The sequence below is a fragment of the Cetorhinus maximus genome, chromosome X (genome assembly GCF_964194155.1).
Source record: "Cetorhinus maximus chromosome X, sCetMax3.hap1.1, whole genome shotgun sequence".
Lineage (NCBI taxonomy): Eukaryota > Metazoa > Chordata > Chondrichthyes > Lamniformes > Cetorhinidae > Cetorhinus > Cetorhinus maximus.
The window spans coordinates 245879-270510 of NC_135917.1; the positions used below are offsets into that span (position 1 = coordinate 245879).

At 44.3% G+C, this 24632-nt stretch overlaps 1 protein-coding gene across 1 annotated transcript in view; it reads right to left on the reverse strand.

Annotated features, from left to right (window-relative positions):
- Positions 1-24632, reverse strand: part of LOC144672762 (unconventional myosin-Ib-like) — a 55600-nt gene that overhangs the window by 13688 nt on the left and 17280 nt on the right. Inside the window, exons 7-22 of the mRNA XM_078534726.1 lie at positions 23526-23624; positions 22163-22266; positions 19362-19509; positions 17996-18114; positions 16684-16770; positions 15959-16024; positions 13792-13896; positions 13406-13468; positions 12641-12841; positions 10941-11167; positions 9906-10106; positions 6313-6406; positions 5730-5879; positions 4711-4779; positions 3456-3542; positions 1339-1413 (exon numbers count right to left, since the gene is read on the reverse strand). Of these exons, the coding sequence (XP_078390852.1) occupies positions 1339-1413; positions 3456-3542; positions 4711-4779; positions 5730-5879; positions 6313-6406; positions 9906-10106; positions 10941-11167; positions 12641-12841; positions 13406-13468; positions 13792-13896; positions 15959-16024; positions 16684-16770; positions 17996-18114; positions 19362-19509; positions 22163-22266; positions 23526-23624 (1895 nt within the window). The remainder of the gene's footprint in view (positions 1-1338; positions 1414-3455; positions 3543-4710; positions 4780-5729; positions 5880-6312; positions 6407-9905; positions 10107-10940; positions 11168-12640; positions 12842-13405; positions 13469-13791; positions 13897-15958; positions 16025-16683; positions 16771-17995; positions 18115-19361; positions 19510-22162; positions 22267-23525; positions 23625-24632) is intronic.

Sequence of the window (24632 nt, forward strand, 5' to 3'; positions counted from 1 at the left end):
TGCTCAACATGGCCGAGATTGGGAACTCCCAGAGTTGATAAGTCACTGCCACGAAGCTGCTTCCCTGCCTCTCTGTGACCTTGTGTCACTTGGTCTGCTAAATTTCTCCCAAGAAGAACACAGTCCGAATCTCAGTAGCTAGAGTATCCAGGGATGGTGCAGGATAGAGTGACAGAAACACTGACAGCATCTTATCCACGTGGGCCACCTACTTATCAGCAATTACAGAGACATCCGTCACCCAGATCATGTCACAGCTAGAGAAGGACTTGGAATAGCAGGGAGCCTACAAGGTGAAAGGGGAAAACAAGCCTTAGAGATTAGTGAAATGTGGGTTCATTAACGAAACAAAGTTATTACTGGCCGTAATTGACAACCTAACGGATACAAATCCAGAGGGAGAGAATGGTTCACAATTTGGCATCGCTGGACAACCTCATTCATAGGGGTCACAAAGGTGGCTGCTGTGAAACATGGAAATGTTGCATTCTAGGGAGTGAGCTGCTAAGTGACCTTCCAGGAGGGAATGATCTGCTGAGCTTGGAGATCAGTTTGATGTTGGGACACAATAGGTTCTGAAATGTAGCTTGATAAAAGTATAAAAGCAAAATACTGCGGATGCTGGAAATCTGAAACAGAAAACGCAGGGAAAACTCAGCAGGTCAAACAGCATCTGTGGAGAGAGAAACAGAGTTAATGTTTCAAGTCTGTATGACCCTTCTTCACAGCTAAAGAGAAGTAAAAATATGGTGAAATTTATACTGTTTAAGTGGGTTGGAGCAGGTGAAGCTGGATAGAAGGCCAGCGATAGGTGGAGGCAATGGAGAGATTGGCAAAGATGTCATAAATGAAAGGTCAAAGGGGTGTTAATGATAGTGGTGCTGGCTAAAGGAGGTGCTGTTGGTGGCATTAAGGTAAGAAAGCAAATGTGATAATAGCTGGACAAGGGTAAGCGCTCTGGAAAGAACAACATGAACAAGTGGCCGATGGCCCTAGTGGGGGTGGGAGGTGGGGGGAGGGGACGGTGGTGGGGAAAAAAGGTCGAAAATAGGATAAAAGGTGGGAATTAAACTGAAAATAAACAAAAATAAGTGGATACTAAATAAAAAATTAAAATAAATATTGAAAAAAGGGGATCAAAAAGGGGCGAGGATGGAGGAGAGAGTTCATGGTCTGAAGTTGTTGAACTCAATGTTAATAAAAGTATACCTGGGAGTGCTCATCACCTCCATTAGATGCAAAGAAGCCAGTGTTCTGTTCCCCAGCACTGACAACCTCCACTTCATAAATGCATAAAGTCATCAACCAGTAAATATAATGCAGGCAACAGAAACTCACAATTGAAGACATTATGAAGTTACGGATTGTCTTCGAAGCATTGCTCTTGAAGTACTTGCCATGCCTTTTCCGCACCTGAGCTCACAAACAAAGGACAGAGAGTGTTAAGGGTGCTGCGAACAGTTTTTCTGTTCAAGAAAATTCAAAGGTAAAAACACAGATTTTCCACCAGTTCAGTTTAACTTCCACATTTAGTGTCATTTATGTCAGCGGTTTTCAAACCTTTTTGGTTGACGAACCCCTTTCAAATGGATTAGTAATCACAGAGCACCATCTGCCCCACCCCCTGCACCTTAACTATAATGCCATATAAACACATAATATGAAAATGCTTCAGGTTAACTGCTTTCGTAATGCTTTTCAGAAAATGGGTAGTTATTTGCAGTGAGATGGGTGTGCCTGCTTCTCACTGCAGAGTCTGTCTATCCTTGGCAGAAGCGTGGGGTGGAGGGAGCAGGAGCCTAGAGAAAGCACTAGGGAAGTAGAGGGAGAGCAGGAGCCCTGTGGCAGCAGGTGAGAGCAGGAGCCCTGTGGCAGCAGATGAGAGCAGGAGCACGGGGAGCGGGCAGGGGCACGGGGAGCGGGCAGGGGCACGGGGAGCGGGCAGGGGCACGGGGAGCGGGCAGGGGCACGGGGAGCGGGCAGGGGCACGGGGAGCGGGCAGGGGCACGGGGAGCGGGCAGGGGCATGGGGAGAGCAGGAGCACAAGAAAATCAACCGCTGAGCTGGGGCACAGGATGCCTCTGGCTGCTGCTTACATGGATTCTCTTGACCTCAATACCCTAGGTAGTTGCTCACATCTCCCAGCTGTAAGGGCAGCCATGCACCATGGTGCCTCTGGAAGGGCTCCATGGACCCCAGTATTAGAACCACTGATTTATGTCACTAAAGGAAATGAAACAGACTAAATCGCAAGTGACTATAGCTAACAGCCCCACTAGCTCCTCTCTTGCATTCCTGGACAAGCCACAAAATCACATTGTTGCCTGATTGGTAATCCCTCTCAACTCTAGCCTCTAATCTCTCTTGGTTAAGCCAACTTTGAAGATGACACTAAGGTGGAAGGCACAGTAAGTAGTGCAGGTGGGAATAGGAGGTCACAAAGGGACATTGATAGATTTAGTGGACAAAATGATGAGAAATGGAGTTCAATGTGAGGTCATCCACTTTGGATCCAAGAAAGCCAGCTCAGAATATTTTCCGAATTGTGACAAAATAGGAAAAGTTGTGGAGCTAAGTTGTTCGGGCGTGCATGTCCACAAATCGCCAAAAGCTAGTGGACAACACCGAAGAGTGATCAAAAGAGCTATTGGAATGCTGACTTTTCAAAAAAAAAAAATCTGGCCATTCTTACGTTGTTGTTTGTGGAATTGAGCTGTGTGCAAATTGGCTTCAGCATTTCTTACATTACAAATATGACTACGCTTCAAAAGAACTTCATCGGCTGTAAAGCGCTTTGGGATGTCCTGTGGCATCCAGATAATTTGTTTGTTTTGACAATTTTTGTTGAGGAGCAAATATTGGCACCAGGACACCTGAGTGAACTCCCTTGCTCATCTTCGAAATAGTGGCTGTGGGATCTTTCACGTTCACCTCAGAGGGCAGATGTGGCCTTGGTTTAACAGCTCGCCTGAAAGGTGGCATCTACAACAGTGCTGCAGTCCCTCAGTGCTGCATTGGAATGTCAGCATTGATTATGTGTTCAAGACTCTGGAATTGAACCCATGATCTTCTGACTCAAAGTTAGGAGTGTTACCCACTGAGCCACAACTGACAGGGTAAAAAATATGTAAAATTAATCATTAAAAATATTAAGAATTTGTACTACCAGGGATGATGTTAAAATTGCAGGGAACACATCTGTGATTCAACTTATCATCAATGGAGCAGCACACCAAAAACAGCCCAGAAGGAAAAAACAGTAAAAACTGGGAAATAAGAATATTGGTCCGAACTGGTCTTGTAAAATGGAACACCAGTAAAAACTGGGAAATAAAAGTACTGGTCCAAACTGTATTTTCTTTCTGGGAGAGTGAGCAATGTTGACTTGGCTAGAGGTTGCGTTCTGATTGGACCAGGGTTTAACTAGCACTACCTACCCCCCCTCACCCCAATACCTGGTAACCACGCCAGCCGGCCGCAATGATGGTGGCAGCTGCAATACGATATTCCTCCTGCTTGAGAGATTTCTGGATTTTACGGACCTGGGGCAAGAGAGTGTAATCTTATCCAGTGAAAGAAGTTAAGGTCAAATAGAACATCAACAGCTTGCATTGCAACAGCACCTTTATCATAGTAAAATCTCCCTAATGTGTGTCACAGGAGGGTAAATCAGGCAAAATATTGACACTGAGCCACAAGAGATATTAGGGATGGATGACCAAAAGCTCAGTCAAAGAAGTAGGTTTTAAGGAGAGTTTTAAAGGAGGAGAGAGAGAGAGAGGTTTAGGGAGGGAATTCCAAGGCTAAGGGCTCAAGCACAACCCCTGATTTCCAAGAGGCCAGAATTGCAGGAACGCAGAGATCTTGGAGGGTTGGAATCGGCTGCAGAGATAGGAAGTATCTGGGTCTCCCGTGGGCTAGCCATGCATCACCATTTTTTAATAATCTCACTTCCATTCAGTTCATTTGCGGCATTATTGTAGAGGTTTAAATGGAAAGTAATAAGTGACAGCTGTAATCTAGGGCTTCAGATGATGAGAAATAAATTGCTGAAGCTTGTTCTCACAGGTCATGTTGTTACAGAGTCCCTTTTGATTGAGCTAGTTTTAAATTCACTCACAGGTATCTATTAATCTCTGTACAAACACTCCCTGTTGACTTTCTCTGTCGGTTTCCAATCAGTTGCCATGCAATAAACTTATTACAGCAAGGTTTGCAGGGTATGATTCACTATAAACACTATAAATGGTTGTCAGTCGATGGAAGCACTTTGAAAGCTTTATGGAGCTCACTTACAGGCTTCTGATCAAAGGGCATCACAGCATTCTCCTCAAAGTGGCTCAAATGGGAAATGCACCACTTGGGTGTGGCACAGAATCATCAGACCGACAAACCCCAGGTTTGATCCTGGGTCTGTGCTGCACCAGCTCATCTCAGCTACAGTATCAGTGGGTTTGCTATAATTGGCCTCCCTAACAATTGGCTCAGGATTGTTGGGGGGGCGCGGTGGCTTAAAAAAATCTGCCAATTTTCTCACTTAATGACCACTGCTGGCAAATATGCATGTAAAGGCAGTGGGAAAAGACAAATGTATCAAGGGACAGATGAAAGTGTAAATGATGGTATCCATATCCTGTTCTAGTTTGACTAGATAAGAGTATTCTTTTAAGAGACAATTTGTTCTATGACAGGAAGTAAAGCAGTACTTACCTTCCAGCCCCTGATCCAGGCCTGAAGAAAGATGGTGGCTTGCTTCATTCTTTTATATTTCTTTTGTTGCTACCAGGATGAAGAAAATACAGAGTTAAAAGATGTTGTCACTTGTTAAAGAACCTTTCTGCTGAGTTTGGTTTCAATAGCTGTGTTTTTTTCCCAAAACTAATTTTCTCCCTTGCTCTGCCGAAGTCGCTGACACTCATTGGGATACAGCCCATGAACTCCACCAGCCCACCATTACCATGGCCACAGTGCCACTCTTTATGTTTGAGCCAGCAGGTCTTTCTAAACTCAGGATGTGAGTATCACTGACCAAGCCAGCATTTATTGTTGATCTCTTGATGCCCTGCAAGCATGTTGGTGAGCCTTCTGCTTGGCTGCTTCATAGGGCAATTAAGATTCAAAATGATGGTGTGGGACTGGATTCACATATAGGCCCAGACCAGCTAAAGGTGGCTGGTTTCCTTCCTTAAAGGGACATATGTGAAACATTTGAGTTTTTACAACAATCTGACAATTTTGTAGTCACTTTTACTGATACCAGCTTTTTCCTCTAGATTTATAAAAATCAATTCAAATTCTCTAAAGAAAAGAAAAAATAATCACTAATGACGCTTCCTCAGTGGTTTTACTGCAAGCTTTTTTACTGAGCCATACAGGGGTACTTTTCTAGTGGGATTAAGGTGCTTTCCTGAGGTACAGCAGGATCTTAACTATTCATCTAAACTGGAAATGTTTGATGCTGAATTGGAAAAAATAATCCAGCTGCCAGCACTAAACTCTGGTAACACTTCAGCAACGCACAACATTCATTCTCAGCTCCCCCAAAACTAACGAAATGTGAGAAAGTGGGAACATGGTCATTTTCTCATCTCTAATTTGCTGGCTCACATTTGGCTTGAAATTAAGCCAAATCACTGATGCAGTCTTTTGTTGTGAACCTTGGTGTATTTCTCAAATCTTGGCGCCCAGTCCCCCATCTGTCTCGACAGCTCAGGCAGACCCAGACTTACGTTATGTCCCCTGAACCAGGCAGAGATTATGATCTGACTTTTCTTCATCAGGAGGAAGTGGGTCCGGCATTTCCAGCCACGATAAGTCTTCTGAATCATGGCAGCCAAGGCTTCCATCTGAATCCGCCGTCGAACTTCCAGGTCAAAGAGCTGCACAGAAAGGTGGAAGTTGTCAAAGTGGGTTTGGGAGAATCACAGGCAAGCAATAATCTTTTACTAATCTCATTAAACTTTTAACAGGAGCAAAGTCTCAATTTTTTTTTAGGGATGTTCCCCTGTGAAAGCAAAGGGGCAAACATCAAATAGTTGAGACGATCATTTTTTTCTTTGGCTTATTTCCCTCCTCTTTTCCACAATTGTTCCCTTTATATGTGATTTGTTGCTGTACATCATTTGAGGCTACCTTAGTAAACGTCTAGGTATTTCCCCATTGAAAGTACTGAGAGACCCAAGTTAGTGTACTGATACCTCTTTAGGTGGGCTGTGAGATTACCCTCCTCAGTCAACATACCAACATTTTTTTTTAACATTAAGTTGATTACAACATAATCCTAAATGTCCAATAGTTCAGTCAAATACTCACTGTTTGTGGATTTTTGATGAAGATCTTTGTCTGTCCAAATGCGTATTCCTCTGAAGGTATGTTTAATTCTGTCAAAAGGATACTCATGCCATCCCTTAAAGAAGGACACAGCATAGAAATGATGACATCTGTGTTTTTGTTTGTGCTACATGGAATGGGCACTACATGCTAGCCTTTGCCAGCGACGCTCATATCCCATGAACAAGTAATATCAAAAAAATGTGACAACATATTTCTAAACAGAGTTTTCAAGTGTGACATATTTTGTTAGCAAGACTGTACCATAACATGTTAATCATTGGATAAAATATTCTTTATCAATTAGCCACACAATCTGTAGATGGCAATTACAGGGAATTACAGATGTGTATAATTTATGAGTTGATTTGAGACCAGTAAGTGATCAAATAGTGCCCTCTGAACCCCAAAATCTCATTAAACTGTGGCCTGGCCCTTCCTTCCTGAAGGCAAGGACTGGCGCTAGGGTACAATTCTACAGGGACTGGCAGCTGCCTGTTACCTCACCCAAGGGGCCATTCTTTATGTGTAATTCTAGTGAGTGCTGCCAGGCAATTCGACTCTGTGGGGCATCAGTCAAGGCCAGTGTTGTCCTCCACATATGAGCGCACAGAAGCAGATGTCATTAGGTAGTGAATCAGCAGCAGATTGTTAACCTCAGGGATACTGAGGCCAATGGTAGCATCCATACTGCCCCTCTGATTGAGGTCAGTCAATTTAGCAAGGCCACGCATCATCCTTGGACCTCCCTGGGTAGTGTACATACTCACGGAATATAATATGGAAAAATGTGGTAGGAGAAACAGAAATGCAGAGTATTTTTTAAATGGTGAAGGATTAGGAAGTGTTGATGTCCAAAGAGACCCAGGTGCCCTTGTTCATGAGTCACTGAAGCTAACATGAAAAGCTAACATGAATGTGCAGCAAGCAATTAGGGAGGGAAATGGTATGTGGGCCTTTATTGCAAGAGGATTTGAGTAAGGAGTAAAGATGTCTTGCTGCAATTGTATAGAACCTTGGTGAGACCACACGTCGAGTACTGCGCACAGTTTTGGGCTCCTTACCTAAGGAAGGATATACTTGCCAAAGAGGGAGTGCAAAGGTTCACCAAAGGTTCACCAGACTGATTCCTCAGATGGTGGGACTGTCCTATGAGGAGAGATCTCATTGAAACTTACAGAATTCTTACAGGATGTGACAGGGTGGATGTGGATAGGATGTTTCGCCTGGTTGGGCGGTGGGGTGGGGGGGGGGGGGCGGTCTAGAACCAGGGGACACAATCTCAGAATAAGACGTAGGCCATTTAGGACTGAGATGAGCAGGAATTTCTTCACTCAGAGGGTGGTGAATCTTTGGAATTCTCTATCCCAGAGGGCCGTGGCAGCTCAGTCATTGAGTATGTTCAAGACAGAGATCGATAGATTTCTAGATATTAAGATACCAAGGGATATGGGGATAGTGCAGGGAAATGGCATTGAGGTAGAAGATCAGCATGAACTAATTACGAATATATGAACATGGAGCAGGAGTAGGCCACTCGGCCCTTCAAGCCTGCTCCACCATTCAATAAGATCATGGCTGATCTGATTGTAACCTCCCGCCTACCCTGATAACCTTTCACCCCTTTGTTAATCAATAATCGATCTAGCTCTGCCTCCACTGCCTTTTGAGGAAGAGAATTCCAGAGACTCTCAACCTTCTGAGAGAAAAAAATTTCTCCTCATCTCCGTTTTAAATGGGTGGCCCCTTATTTTCAAACATAGAAGATAGAAGATAGGAGTAGGTCATTCGACCCTTCAAGCCTGCTCCGCCATTCAATATGATCATGGCTGATCCTCTATCTCAACGCTATATTCCCGCTCTCTCCCCATACCCCTTGACATCTCTAGAGTTCAGAAATCTGTCTACTTCCTTCTTAAATATATTCAATAACTGGGCCTCCACAGCCTCCTGTGGTAGAGAATTCCACAAGTTCACCACCCTCTGAGTGAAGAAGCTTCTCCTCATCTCAGTCCTAAATGGCTTAGCCCATATCCTGAGACTGTGACCCCTTTTTCTAGACCCCCCCACAACCAGAGGAAACATCGTCCCTGTATCCAGTCTGTCCATCCCTGTCAGAATTTTATATCTTTCAATGAGATCCCCTCTCATTCTTCTAAACCCCAGTGAATACAGGCCCAGTCGATCCAATCTCTCCTCATACGACAATCCTGCCATCCCAGGAATCAGTCTGGTGAACCTTCGCTGCTCTCCCTCTATGGCAAGTATATCCTTTCTTAGGTAAGGAGGCCAAAACTGCACACAATGCTCCAGGTGTGGTCTCACCAAGGCCATGTACAGCTGCAGGAAGACATCCTTGCTCCTGTACTCAAGTCTTCTCGCAATGAAGGCCAACATACTATTTGCTGCCTTAACTGCTTGCTGCACCTGCATGCTTGCTTTCAGTGACTGGTGTACAAGCACACCCAGGTCCCTTTGTACACCAACATTTCCCAATCTATCACCATTTAAATAATACTCTGCCATTCTGTTTTTCCTATCAAAGTGGATAACTTCACACTTATCCACGTTATACTGCATCTGCCATGTATTTGCCCATTCACTCAACCTGTCTAAATCGCCTTGAAGCCTCTTAACACCCTCCTCACCGCTCACATTCCCATCAAGTTTTATGTCATCAGCAAACTTGGAAATATTACATTTGGTTCCCTCATCAAAATCATTGATGTATATTGTGAACAGCTGGGGCCCAAGCACTGATCTCTGCAGTATCCCACTAGTCACCGCCTGCCACTCCGAAAAAGAACCGTTTATTCCTATTCTCTGTTTCCTGTCTGCTAACCAATTCCCAATCCCTGCCAATATATTACCCCCAATCCCATGCGCTTTAATTTTACACACTGATTTCTTATGTGGGACTTTATCAAAAGCTTTCTGAAAATCCAAATACACCACATCCACTGGTTCTCCCTTATCTATTCTGCTAGTTACATCCTCAAAAAATTCCAGTAGGTTTGTCAAACATGATTTCCCTTTCATTAGTCCATGTTGATTTTGTGTAATCCTGTTGATATTTTCTAAATGTCCTGCTATCACATCCTTTATAATAGATTCTAGCTTTTTCCCTAATACTGATGTTAGACTAACTGGTCTGCAATTCACTGTTTTCTCCCTCCCTCCTTGTTTTAAATAGTGGGGTTATATTTGCCACCCTCCAATCTGCCGGGTCTGTCCCAGAATCTACAGAATTTTGGAAGATGACAACCAACGCATCCACTATTTCCATGGCCACCTCCTTTAGTCCCCTGGTATGTAGTTCTAGACCCCTGGTTCTAGATTCTCCCACAAGAGGAAACATCCTCTCCACATCCACTCTGTCAAGACCTCTCAGGATCTTAAAGGTTTCGATCAAGTCACCTCTTACTCTTCTAAACTAAGTTGAATGTTGGAGCAGGCTCAAGGGGCCGAATGGCCTACTCCTCCTATTTCCTACGTTCATTAGGATATTGGGAAACGCTTTTTGCATTCAAGTTGCATGGACACAGTGGTTATGAGAAACAGTGACATGTCCTTACCGGTCACTCCCCTTCCAACTTGGCCACGTCTGTTTACAAAGCATCTTGTACCGCTGCAGGCAGGGCTTGTAGGGATGTCGGTAGGCGTACCCTGCCCGTCGCACCCGCACGTTCTCCATCAGCCCCAGGTACTTGACCTGGGATTGCACCAGGAGATCCACAAACTGGCTTGGGGATTTTGTGTCATTGGGTTTGATACATCTGTGAAGAGTCAGCACAGTTTAGGGTGATATTTGGTTAAACACTTCAAGAGAAAAATGCTGAGATTGAGCAATTAGGCCTGCAGGAGTCAGGTAGGCAAGAAGGACCATTTTCTGACAGACAAGTCCACCAAAAAGCAGTGCTACACCTATACTGAACCAATGCCGGGTGTACCCTGTTCACATGTCCTTTAGGGAACGAAACCCACTGTCCTTATCCATCTCCAGTCCCACATCAACATGGCTGATTTTTAATTGCCCTCCAAAGTCTAGCAAATCACTCATTTGCATCAAACAACTACAATGGTTCAAGAAGGTGCCCCACCATCACTTTCTCATGGCAACTAGAAGATAGGCAGTAAATGCCAGCCTTGCCAGTATCCTGAGAATGAATAATAATAAAACATAGGGACCTGCAGCAAGTTTCTTTGGTAAACACAAAGCTTGTTGACTGGAGACATGGGCAGAGAGAGTACCTTGGCATCCATTGGTCGTGAGCAGATAACGCACTCACTGTCACTAGTTTTTATTTCTATCATTCAGTCCCTAATTTTAAACAATGCCAGTGAGTGGAACAGAGATGAGTGCCTGAGCTGTTCTTCCAATAACTCTCAGGGGGGCTGAGGCAGGCAAAACAGCAGCACTTCAAATAAACACTCACTGGAGATTAAAGGCATCACTGGGGAGAAGTTGACTGCAAGAAACCCACAATAGCAAGTCTCCCCCACAACTGTGCCATGATCTTCAGAAATTTCACCAAATCATTTGCCCTATTTATAACTGAACAACTGTGAACCAACTCCTCAAACAAGGTAAAATGTAGGAAGAATCCTACCTGATATAGTTGGGGTTTTTAACCAGAAGATTCTTCATGAGGACACCTATAGAGGCCTTGAACTGAAAGCCAGCTGTTTGTGGTCTCTTCAATGATGTCTTACTTGGGTCCCCTTCAGTGAAAAGGCACTTCATAAGCTTGTGCTTGGCCTGCCACATAGCCTTAGATAGGTCACGATACAAAAGGTTATTGTTCTTGTCTATGAACTCCACAACATCGTATGTTACCTGGAAGAATGAGAAAACATGAATGTGAAAATTCATTTTTCGCATTGTTTTCTGCCCTCCTCTCCTGAAGTTGCTTGCTTGTGTTGGGTTCAGTTTCATAGTTGCCAACCACCCTCTGGTACGTCACCCAAGTGAGTATTGATACCATGGAGGAGGTTGGAAATTACTGGTGAGCATGATCCTGTCCTCACCAATGTTCATTTTCAAGAAAGGGTCAAGGAGTAGTAAGAATGGGAACCTTGGCTGATTTTTTTCCCTTCCCTACTCTAGGGGCATTGAGATCAATTGTGGAGTTACTACTGGCATCCTGACTAGGACCAATCTAGCAAAGATTGGAGATTGAACCTTGAATCTCACTGGTCTGTACAGCTCGGTATTATACTGAGTTCATTGAACCAGGAGGGTAGCTCTTGGCTTGAAGATGCTGCCTGAAGATGTGATGCCAATTCTAGTTATGGAGTTGAGCTGGACAGCTAGTTTGTTGATACCCCAACATGTGCCAGAGACTGGTGGCAAGTTTGTTTGTGAGCATGAACACCCACCCACACTGATCTCAGCTGGTGCTACCACTGCAAGGTACCAAGTGGAAGCCAGGCATTTTCCTGGCTCAGTGGGTAGCACTTTCACCTGTGAGTCAGAAGATTATGGATTAAAGTCCCACTCCAGAGAGTTGAGCACATAGTCCAGGCTGACACTTCAATGCAGTGCTAAGAGAGAGTTGCACTGTCAGACAGTCAGTACTGAGGGAAGGTTGCACTGTTGGAGGGTCAGTACTGAGGGAGTGCCGCACTGTCAGAGGGTCTGCAGTGAGAATGGGTTGCGCTGTCAGAGCATCAGTATTAAGCAAGCGCCGCACTGTCAGAGGGTCAGTCCTGAGGGGGTGCCACACTGTCGGAGAGTCAATACTGAGGGAGCGCCGCACTGTCAGAGGAGCAGTAGTGAGGGTGGGTTGTGCTGTCGGAGGGTCAGTGCTGAAGGAGGGCCGCACAGTCAGACGGTCAGTACTGAGGGAGTGCCGCACTGTCGGAGGGTAAGTGCTGAAGGAGTGCCATACTGTTGGAGAGTCAGTGCTGAGGGAGCGCCGCACTGTTGGAAGTGGCATCTTTCACCTGAGGCATTAAATTAAGACTCTGCCCTCTCAGATGGTTGTGAAACATGCCATGGCACTATCTGAAGAGCAGGGGAGTTCTCTCCAGTGTTCAGGCCAATAATTATCCCTCAACCATCATCACTAAAAACATTTGAAGGCATTTCTGATTACAAGGCAGAGACATGAACATAGTGCCCTCAATATGTAGCCCATTTGGTGTTGGCCATGGTAATGGATCTGCACTCACAGGTATAATGGACAATCAGATTGGTAGTTTCAATTCCCATAAGTACAGTTATCAAATGAAGAACCTACCATGGACCTGCAAAGTATCAGGGATTAGAACCTGCAGTTGACAATCTCATAAGGGGTGAAGTGCTCACCTTTCCTGCATAGTGCTGCACACGGAAGCAGTTGTCATTCAGTGTTGCATCGGTAATGAATTTGGAATTCTTAGTCTCTTTGCTCTCGAAATGCTGATGGCCAGAAAAGACCTGGTTTAGCTTCTTGAGGAAAGTAAATTCAGTCACGGTTCCAGGCCGGAGACATTCTTCGTCCAGCATTGCTAGGATGCCTTTTTTACCCTACATAACGACAAGCAATATCACATCTCAATTGAATGGCCTTTTTGCTATGTGATTCCTTGTTTGCTTTCTCTTTCCCTGTCCTGCCCCTAACTTTTAATCACACTTCTGCTCAAGGCACTGACTCACGCTGCAGTACAGTTCCATGAGTGCCAGGCGCTTTCTTATACTTTATTGAAGAGGATGTTCTATTTATACAAGCGTAGACAAGCTATGTGATCACATCACAGCCGAACTCAATCACGTCCTCACTCAATGTGTCCACTTTCCAGCAGAGGTCATTGAGACTAGTTAACTCAGCAGAAAGCAAGGATTAGAGGTAAGCCCTTCCTCATCTGTACAGCTTGTTATACATTGGGAGGTTATTTTCATTCATTTATTACCATTTATTAACTGAGTTGTGAAGGACTTTGTTATTTGCTTATTAAGATAATTAATTTATAGACTAATATGCATTACTTACACCCACACTCACATAAATGCTCTCACACCCATACTCTCCCATACTGCACGCGAACACAATCATAATAATTACAAGAAGTGAAAATTAAAAAAAGAAAGTACATTTTCGATCAAGTCACAGATGCTGGCGTTGTCAAAGTATTTGATCTGCATCCACTCAATCCCCTGAAAAACAGAACAAGGATAATATTCAGCACAGGTCAGGTTCAGGGTGGAACTTGGGACACAGCACAATTCTCAAAGACCAGACGCGGGCATGTTTGAGTGCTGCAGTCATTGATTGGATTGGAACTCCAACAGGTAAACATAAGGCAGTCTACCCAGCTCAGGCACACTGAGGCTAATTGCAGCATCTGCCCCATGAACCAGATAAAGACCCTGTTCAGTCTGTATGACACATTTACCTACTGAACTATCAGGGCAGCTCTGCTAGTTTTAATAAATAGATTTGTCTACCTGTATGCAAAGAGGATTGAGGGACAGCTTACCTCTCGTACGTACTCATCCTGCTCCTCTTTCAATGTCAATTCAATGAAGACCTGCTGCAGCTTCTCGTTGCAGTAGTTTATAACAAACTGCTCAAAACTATTGCTCTATGAGAAGAAATTTGATATGTTTGAAAGTGTACAAGTGTACATAAACTAATCAAATAATAAGAGAACTTTTATTTCTAGAGCACCTTTCACATCTTCAGGACATCCCAAAACACTTTACAGTCAATGGAATACTTTAAGTGTGTTGACCGTTGTAGGAAACAAGTTAGCCAATTTGCACACAGTGAGTTCCCACAAACAGCAATAGGATAATGACGCAGCATCTATTTTTTTTAGTGATGTTGGCTAAGGGATAAATATTGGCCCCAGGACACTGGGGATATCTTCCCTGCTCTTCTTCCAATAATGGCCATGGGATCTTTTACGTCCACCTGAGAGGGCAGACAGGGCTTTGGTTTAATGACTCATTCGAAAGGCTGCACTTCTAAACAGTGCAGCACTTCCTCAGTACTGCACTGGAAGTGTCAACTTAGATTTTTGTGCTCGTCCCTCCAGTGGGAATTGAACCCAGAATCTTATGACTTGGGGATGAGAGTACGATCAGGCTCATGAGTAAGGAAGGCACCAAAAAGAACCAAAGCAGTTCCCTGAAAACTTGGTGTGGGAATGAAAATGAACTGGCAATCACTTTCTCATTAACCGTTTACACGAAGTGCTGCCACTGGCTGAGAGATGGTTATTCTCTGCTCCTCTCAGTGGGGAGGAGGCCTAAAGAGAGAAATAGCTTTAATATGGGTCAAGAAAATCAACTCAACAAACAGAACAAAAGCAGTCAATGTATACAAGCTAACTGCAAATCCATCCAGAACATCAGAGTCTGTGGCTGCCAAATAAGTCAACATAAACTTTTAGACATTTTCAAAAGGTCAATTGTTAGAAACAGAAATAAAATTCATTCAAAGTATTGATATTGGGCTAACTCAAATAAATGGAAAAAATAATTGTTTCTTTTTTGTGCAATTGCACACACTCAGAGGCTGAGCTCCACGTCATCTTCAACACCTTCACTGAGGCAGACGAGAGCCTGGGCCTTACGCTAAACATCTGTAAGACAAAGGTCCTCTACCAACCTGCCCACTCCACAACACACTCCCCCTCACCCCCAGTTATCAAAATCCATGATGAGGCCTTGGACAACGTGGACCACTTTCCAAACCTTGGGAGCCGACTGTCAACAAGGGCAGACATCGACGACGAGGTTCAACACTGCCTTCAGTGTGCCAGCACAGCGGAAGAAAGTGTTTGAAGACCAGGATCTCAAACCCAGCACCAAGCTCATGGTGTACAGAGCAGTAGTGATACCCGCCCTCCTATATGGCTCAGAGACGTGCACGATGTACAGCAGGCACCTCAAAACTCAGGAGAAGTACCTCCAGCACTGCCTCCGCAAAATCCTGCAAATCCATTGGCAGGATAGGCGCACCAACGTCAGTGTTCTCTCTCAGGCCAACGTCCCCAGCATTGAAGCATTGCCCATGCTCTGCTGGGTGGGCCACATCGTCTGTACACCTGACACGAGACTCCCGAAACAAGCACTCTGCTGGGAGCATCGACACAGCAAGCGAGCCCGAGGAGGGCAGAGGAAACACTTCAAGGACACCCTCAAAGTCTCCTTGAAAACGTGCAACATCCCCACCGACCTCTGGGAATCCCTGGCCCAAGACTGCCCGGAGTGGAGGGAAAGCATCCGGGGAGTGACTGAGCACCTCGAGTCTCATCACCAAGGGCTGGCTGAAGCCAAGCGTCGACAGCGAAAGGAGCGCGTGGCAACACAGTTACCCCCACCCCGTTCCCCCTACCAGCGTCTGCCCCAGCTGTGACGGAGTTTGTAGGTCATGCATCGGACTCTTCAGTCACCTGAGAGCTCATTTCTCGTATGGAAGCAAGTCATTCTCGACCCCAAGGGACAGCCTAAGAGAAGAGTACCTTGCTCAAGGGATCATTGTTGAAAGGCCTGTTTCTGTGCTATAAATACTGTGTAGTATTTGCCTAGCCTAGTTCCCATGAGTAGCATTGTAATAATGTAAGATTTCCAGGTCATTCTGTATTGCTGCCTTACTCTGGGGTAGTTTTTACAGGAATAATTGGAATGCAAACTTACCTCCAAAATCTCAAATCCATAAATGTCCAGCACTCCCATCACCTTCCTCTGCACCTTGCCTTTAACCTTCAACGGAAATCATTTTAATTAATCTAGTTTGTCATAACTTTGTTTGTGAGACATCCTCTCCTATTCCACTCCAGTGCCTAACTCCCAATCTTCTCCCCTTAAGGCACTATCTCATTCTAGAGTAAGGTTCCACAGACATCAGCAGCACTCCAGTAGCTAGCACAAATGGCCATCATTCATGTGTGAGCCTAAACAATGAAATGACAAGCTATTTGACTCTGAGGGGCATCACAGCCAACCCACTACTATTCCCAATTGGAGTCTCTGTACAAATGTACTTTGCTGCAGTGGGGATCACTAGAAATCAATCAGAGGTGACTGACTTTTTCCTAACCCAGGGCCATTGAGGCAAACTGTCTCATCATAGACAGGAGATTGAACCTGGGAGCTTTCTTACTGTATGTCTCAGTAACACATTGTACACCAGTAGGGGAGTTCATAATACAGTCTATTCCCCTCACATAACTGCTGATATGTGGATAAATTTGATTCAATGTTTCCCCACTGTGTTCCATCTATTCTCTCTAGAATATGACAGTGGCATTGGGTAACTGCATGGTTCCAATTCCATTGGATCCAGTCATACAGGAATAGTGATATTTGCACCAATTGAGCCCCAATATAATTAATGTGGAGTCTTCACTGTCCCTGATTACCTGGATACTTTCATTAATTCGGTTCACCAGCCAGCTAAACAAGCGGTCATAAAGGTTTTTCGCCAGAGCATCACGTGCGTAGTAACCCTGTGCAAAACAAACATCATTATTATGTTGTTGTGCAGTATTCATCCTTCCACCCATTAGGAATTGAGAACTAGTTCAGTAACTGTGGATACAAGTCAAGTTAAAATAACTTTGCAAAGAAGCCTTGGAATTATACAGTGCTTACAGGGAAGAAATAGTAAGGAAAAACTGGGCTGAAATAGCTTCAAATATATTTCATTTAGACCCTTTACAGGCATTGAAGAGGTTCTCATCCACCCGCCTGGGTTGGATTCAAAGCCAAGTTCCAGAACTGAAAGGCAACATGTCCATAACCCAATGCCTGTAAAGGGGCGAAATGAAATATATTTGAAGCTGTTTCAGCCCAGTTCTTCCTCACAGCAATATCCATTACTCTGTGCAACTCACTCCCAGGTATCCATTACTCTCTGTGTAACTCACTCCCAGGTATTCATTACTCTCTGTATAACTTACTCCCAGGTATTCATTACTCTCTGTGTAACTCACTCCCAGGTATTCATTACTCTCTGTATAACTTACTCCCAGGTATTCATTACTCTCTGTATAACTTACTCCCAGGTATCCATTACTCTCTGTGTAACTCACTCCCAGGTATTCATTACTCTGTGTAACTCATTCCCAGGTATTCATAACTCTGTGTAACTCACTCCCAGGTATCCATAACTCTGTGTAACTCACTCCCAGGTATTCATAACTCTGTGTAACTCACTCCCAGGTATTCATAACTCTGTGTAACTCACTCCCAGGTATTCATTACTCTGTGTAACTCATTCCCAGGTATTCATAACTCTGTGTAACTCACTCCCAGGTATTCATAACTCTGTGTAACTCACTCCCAGGTATTCATTACTCTGTGTAACTCATTCCCAGGTATTCATAACTCTGTGTAACTCACTCCCAGGTATCCATAACTCTGTGTAACTCACTCCCAGGTATTCATAACTCTGTGTAACTCATTCCCAGGTATTCATAACTCTGTGTAACTCACTCCCAGGTATTCATAACTCTGTGTAACTCACTCCCAGGTATTCATTACTCTGTGTAACTCATTCCCAGGTATTCATAACTCTGTGTAACTCACTCCCAGGTATCCATAACTCTGTGTAACTCACTCCCAGGTATCCATTACTCTGTGTAACTCATTCCCAGGTATCCATCATTCTCTGTATCACTCACTTCCAAGTCTCCATCACTCTCTAGATTTCTTTTAAAAACAATACTTTACCTGAGCAGCAGTTAATGTTGTTATCACTTTATCCCCCTTGGCTTCCACAGTGCGAGAGCAGAGTGCTCGGTCAAGAATAGACTGATCAAGGCCAATCAAACTGCAGATTTCATTCAGTTCTGTGCACAAAAACAAACACACACACTTTAAAGCCCAGTGTTTCAACTAACAGAATGCATGAAGCATGCATATATCCTATTAGCTGACAGATCTCTTTTTGTGTCAATGTATGTGCATCTTTACTATAGGTAATTTTAGTGGGGTTATCACTGTCATGTTGCTCCCAGCAGCCAGAGTAATAGACCAAGCAGTTTGCTACCTGCCCTCATGAGTGGGCAGGTGCTGGGTGGGGGAAGAGCATAACAGAGTGAAAGAAAAGCTTAAAACTATTTACTAATCAATAAAAGATACAACAGTTAGACTGCCCTGAGCCAATCTATATTGCTGCTTGTTATAGGTTAGAACTGTTGTAAGATTATTATTGCTCATCTGTACTCTCCCATCAGCATGACAAAGTTCATTTAACCTTACAGTATTTGCCTGAGTACTATCAGGTGAAGAAGCAGTACACAAACGTAGCTCCATATACTTAGGAATATAGGAACAGGAGGAGGCTATTTAGCCCCTCGAACCTGTTCAATCAGTTATGGCTGATCTGTACCTTACTTAGCTCCATTTACCTTCCTTGATTCCATATCCCTCATACCCCTTTACCCAACAAAAATCTCTCAATCTCAGTTTTGATATTTTCAACTGACACCGCTATCCACCCCCACCCCACCCCCCCCAAAAGCCTTACCAGCTTTTTGTGGATGGAGAGAGTTCCAGATTTCCACTCCCCTTTGGGTGAAGACGCTCTTCCTGACGTCATCCCTGAGTGGCCTGGCTTTCATTTTAAGGTTCTGCCCCCTTGTTTTGAACTCGCCCCACCAAAGGAAATAGTTTCTCACTGTCTGCTTTGTCAAACCCTTTAATCATCCCAAACACCTTGATCACCCTTATTATATTCAGGAGAATACAAGCAAAATTTATGCAATCTATCCTTGTAATGTAATCCTTTTAGCCTCAAGATCATTCTGGTGAATCTGTGCTGCACGCCATCCAAGACCAATATTCCCTTCCCAAGATATTGCACCCAGATCTGAACGTGGTTACTCTGATGAGGTCTAACCAGAGCTTAATATAACTGTAACATAATATCCGTCCCTTTATATCTCAGTCCCCTTGAGATAAGTTCAATAATGCATTAGCCTTTTAAATCCTTTTTGCACCTGTCCACTAATGTTTAGTGATTTCTGCACATGGACCCCTAATTCTTTTTGCTCATCCACAGTTCCTAGCTTCTTGCCACTTAGAAAATACTTACCTTTGGTATTGTCAATGTAGCACTGTTCCAACCCAGTCGTCGGAGATTCTGAATTCAGTGTGATGTTGCCAAGTTTAAGTACAACTGCAACAGTCTCCATGATGGAGTCCACTTCAGTTCTGCTCAACCCAATGACCTCCATGGCAGCCTGTAATACAATTAATCAGACAACCAATGCAGTAGTTGTGGAAAATCTCCTCTCTTTAGCTTTGGTAAGCTACTTGATCACTGTTCAACACTTGCTCCAATACCATGACCAAAAGTAGCTTAATGACTGGGTGCAGTAGTAATGCTATGAATTTGACCCTGCTGGTTGCTAAGAGTGCAGAAAGATTTGGAGAATTTGCGCCAAATACAAATAGGTAAGTGAAAGTCTTCCCATGGCCCAATGCAGGATTCAGCAATCCTGCTTCAGGAGATAATTGCTAACTCCATGTTCAGGATAACAATGCACCAGACCACAAATTGTTATTGGTTTTTTATTGTCATAAAAGTACATTCACACATATATACAGTATGATGAAACTATTACATTTTTACCTGTACAATCACATGTATGTTGAAGGGTACATTCATGTGCATATTTTATGATGCCATTTTACAATTTAGAAGTACATGCATATCGATAGAAAGCAGAAAGAACTTGCATTTAAATTGCACCTTCACAGCCACAGGACATTACAAAGCACTTCACAGCCAATTAAGTCATTTCTAAGAGCATTTGCTGTTATGTAGGGAAAAGGCAGCAGTCAATTTGCGCACAGCAAAGTACCAGAAACAGCAAAAAAAAACTGGATGATCCATTTTTGTAACGTTGGCTGAGGGATAAGCATTGGCCAGGACACCAGAACTTACCTGCTCTCCTTCTAATAGTGGATGTGGGATCTTTTATACCCACCTGAGGGGACAGACAAGGCCTCAGTTTAACATCTCATCCGAAAGGTGGCATTTCCAACAGTGCAACACACCCGTGGCATTGCGCTGGGGGTGTTAGCCTAGATGATGTGCTCAAGTCTCTGGAATGAGACTTCAACTCACAATCTTCTGACTCAGATGAGAGTGCTACCCACTGAGCCATGGCTGAAGCTATTCTAAATTTAAGTGTGCATTTCAATTGCATGATGCTTGTATGACTGTGCTTGCGCTAGATCAAGCAGTTGATGCAGCTTGTTTGTCCTTGATCTCTTTAGAACACTAATTTACGATACTATGGAGAGGCATGATGCAGGTTCATGCCCTCAAAGCTCCATGTTGCTAGGATGCCACCCTCAGCCATGCTACCCTGGGAGGTTCTGAATGGAAGTCAGGCATCTCCCTATGGGTGAGGTTAGAGAACAGAAAAATCTGAGGAAGAGGTACAATTAGGCAGCTGTCCACAATGCCAGAGGCCTGGGAACACATCACCCACCCTGCTCACTCAAACTCATTCAGTGTGTGACAAGCAGGGTCAATAACTTGACCCAAAAAAAAATGTACACAGAGGGAAAAAAGCCCTTGCACTTCAATTTTTGCACATAAGGGACACATGACAACAGTGTCTGAGGCAGCATTTCAGAACTAGGGACAGGATTTTCCGGTCATCGGGCGGGTGGGCCTGGGAGCAGTCATGAAACGGTCTGCTGCCCGCAATCGAGCCCTGCCAATGAATGGCCAGCCAGCATGAAATGCGCGCTGAGGAGCTCAGCGCTGCCGGGGTGGGGGTGGGAGGAGTGCGAGCGTGGAAGTCAGCACGTGCACGGGGGGAGCGTGCACTCAAAGCTCCCTGAGGGTACAGAGCTGCCTCAGGGAGCACAAGAATAGTGGACACAAAAATAAACATTTTAAAAATGAGAGAAACATGACCCCACATGTGACTCAGTCACATGAGGAGGGACATGTTTAAAATGATGTTTACATTTTTTAAAAATTGCTTCTGGAAACCTCATCCCGCCCGTGGAAGAGGTTTCATTAAAAACCGAAAGGTCGCCTGGCCGATTCGCTTGGCCGATTCACCCGCCTGCCAACCAAACGGTTGACGGGGCAGCAAAAAATACAAATTAATTACCTGCTTAAGGGCCTTAATAGGCCTCTTAATTGTCGGCGGGCGCACTGCCGCCTCTCGCGCGCGCCCGCCGACTGAAAGGTCGTGAGAGTGCGCGATGACATCAGGACGCTTGCCTGACGTCATCACGCGTGATTTTACGCCCAATCTGGTCGGGCGTGCACCCGCCCACGGGATGTAAAATCCTGCCCTAGGAGAAGCACTGTATGAAATTCTGCTATTGGTACTTCATGCAGACTATTTGGAATGCTAGGGTGCAGCTTAGAAGCTCTTGTTTTACTGGCATAAACAACTGGCCTAAGTCTCAGTGATGCTTGTTTTGCTGGTCTATATTCGCCAGATTCCATTGTTACCCTGAGCAAACTCTACATACGCAAGAGTCTGGAGTCAAAAATAATCCAGTATAAACCCCACAAACATCTGGACATCCATGTACATCCCAGACACCTCACGTATATCTCAAATATCCCATATACACCCCAAACATCCACATACAGTCTGGACACCCTGCGTACAATCTGGATACCCCAGGTACATCAAACCCATTCCAGGAGACAAGATGCCATTTTTGTTTTAGCCAGTTCCTCACATTGCAGGATAAGAGAGAGGCCTAATTTAACTACTTGCTTTCCATATTTATTTTGGAGGATTGTAGTATTTTATGGGAAATAAGTTTTGCCTAAAACTCTGTTTCCTCGATACTCTGCAAGAACAATGCTACTTGAAGTTATCACTCTCTTTCTAAACACAAGTCACTTACTTTAACTGTGTTGAAATTTGAGGCATCATTGACTCCATTCAATGTTGTTGTATCAATGTTCAAGTAAGTGTAATGATTGCAGTCTTGTAGCAGCTTAAGTTGCTCTGTGGAGGAGAGACATAGGGAATGATTCCTGTGACCATTTCTACTGAGCAGTCGACATCATTTGAGCTGTTGAATTTAAACATGTGGAAATATGGAGCAGAACAGTGTTTGCAGCTGCAATGCCTTACACCATGGAGTGCGAAAGCTCAGGTTGGTCATGAGTGTGTTTCCACTCTTAACTGTACATACATGGGAGCCACCCAGCAAAGCCAATATTCTCCAAAGGATGAGAGGGAAAATCAGCGAACCAGTAACTCATTCTTTTTTATATACTCATTCTTTGGATGTGGGCGTCTCTGGCTAGGCCAGCATTTATTGCTCATCCCTAGTTGCCTTTGAGGTAGTGGTGGTGAGCTGCCTTCTTGAATCGTTGCAGTCCATGTGGTGTAGGTACACCCACAGTGCTGTTAGGGAGGGAGTTCCAGGATTTTGACCCAGCGACAGTGAAGGAACGGCCGATATATTCCCAAGTCAGGATGATGAGTGACTTGGAGGGGAAATTCCAGAGGGTGGTGTTCCCATGTGTTTACTGCCCTTGTCCTTCTAGATGGTAGTGGTCGTGGGTTTGAAAGGTGCTGTCTAAGGAGCCTTGGTGAGTTGCTGCAGTGCATCTTGTAGATGGTACACACACTGCTGCCCCTGTGCGTCAGTGGCGGAGGGACTGAATGTTTAAGGTAGTGGATGGGGTGCCAATCAAGTAGGGCTGCTTTGTTCTGGATTGTGTTAAGTTTCTTGAGTGTTGTGGGAGCTGCACTCATCCAGGCAAGTGGGGAGTGTTCCATCACACTCCTGACTTGTGCCTTGCAGATGGTGGACAGGCTTTGGGGAGGCAGGAGAGCTACTCACTGCAGAATTCACAGATTGCTGTTGGACATTTTGTGGCGAGTGACTCTCACTCTTGATCACAATCCACTGAGTCTTGCTGAAATTGCTCATGTTTTGTCGCACATCAGATGAGGACAGGATGAGTTTGGCTGTGATGCCCCCCTCCAATATTTGAATATCCAAAAGCTTGCAAAGTCAAGGCTCACCATGAAGAATAGCTGCTGAAATGAGGCACTAGGGGCTGTGGACATCTACGGAACCATAATCTCCTGTCACTGCTCTATGTTAGGGGCGGGGACTCAATTTCTCACCTGAACAAGGTAAACAGAGGTGTGTGACAGGCTGTCACTAGGTTGAGTGGAATTACACGAAGCTTCAGATAGGATGGAGGAACAGGATATGACCATACAATGAAAGCATAAGCAACACTCACTGAGCAGATCGGGTGATCCTCCCGCCAACAGCTGGTAGAAGATATGAAAATTCCTCTCCCCTTTCAGATGCTTGACAACACGAGATTTCTCCAGGAGATCTGAAACAACACCCAAACCATCAGAACTCAAAACAAATCAAGATTAAATCAAGTTTACTTTTACTCATCTTTTTATGTCGAGTTTCCACCAGGAAAAAAAGTTCAAACTCATAAGAAAATATGAGAATAAATGGTGCTGTATTGCAACACTAAATAATAAAGGTTACCAGAGATGAGAAATGCATTTGATCCATTTTAGTTCATCTGGCCAGAAAGACACAGTGCTCTGTATGAACCTTTTCTATATCATCTGCTGCCTTGTACACTTCCAGAAGTCTGATCTCAGTTGCCGTCGTTCAAGGCTAAAGAACTCATGTTCCTCCAGTCTTCCTTCATAGATCAATCCAGAGCAGTGTATTGCAGCTGTAATGCTTTATAGGGGCAGCTTTCATGTCCTTCTCCTCATTGCCTTCAGCAATGCAGTATTTTCCTATTCACTGCTAATCCTAGGTCATCCCCATAAATACAATTTAAGGACCCTTACCTCCACCCTGACCAATTCTCTTACTGTTATATTACTGGAGTAATTAGTTCATTGGGAAAATCGATGATGGAAAAAAAGTGCCTCAGGGTGTAAACATTGTGATGCCATTTTATTTGGAGTTGCTTTAGGTGAGATTGACTTAACTCAGGGCAAATATGAAATATTCCCAGATCAGCAAGCAGAAAATTCTAGTTATTCTGCACAATTATGTGCCTTAAATCCACACTGGGAATGAAAATCTCCATTGTACAGATGTGGGATTTCACTTTTCCATACCAGCTATCTTTATGGCCTTTTTGAGAGAGTTTATCAATCAACACTAAACTGTGGGCAATTGTATTTTTCTAGATTTTTGCCTGTTAGGAACTGGGTTGACAGAGTCTATTTACAACCCTTGCACTCAGCAAAGAGAGGAGAATTTCATCTTGTTGGTCTGAGCTGGATTTGAACCCAGCACTCAGTGTGAAAGGATAGTGTTCTACCCAACTTGCTATCCAGTCTCCAGCCTCAGTTGCTGCTGTCAG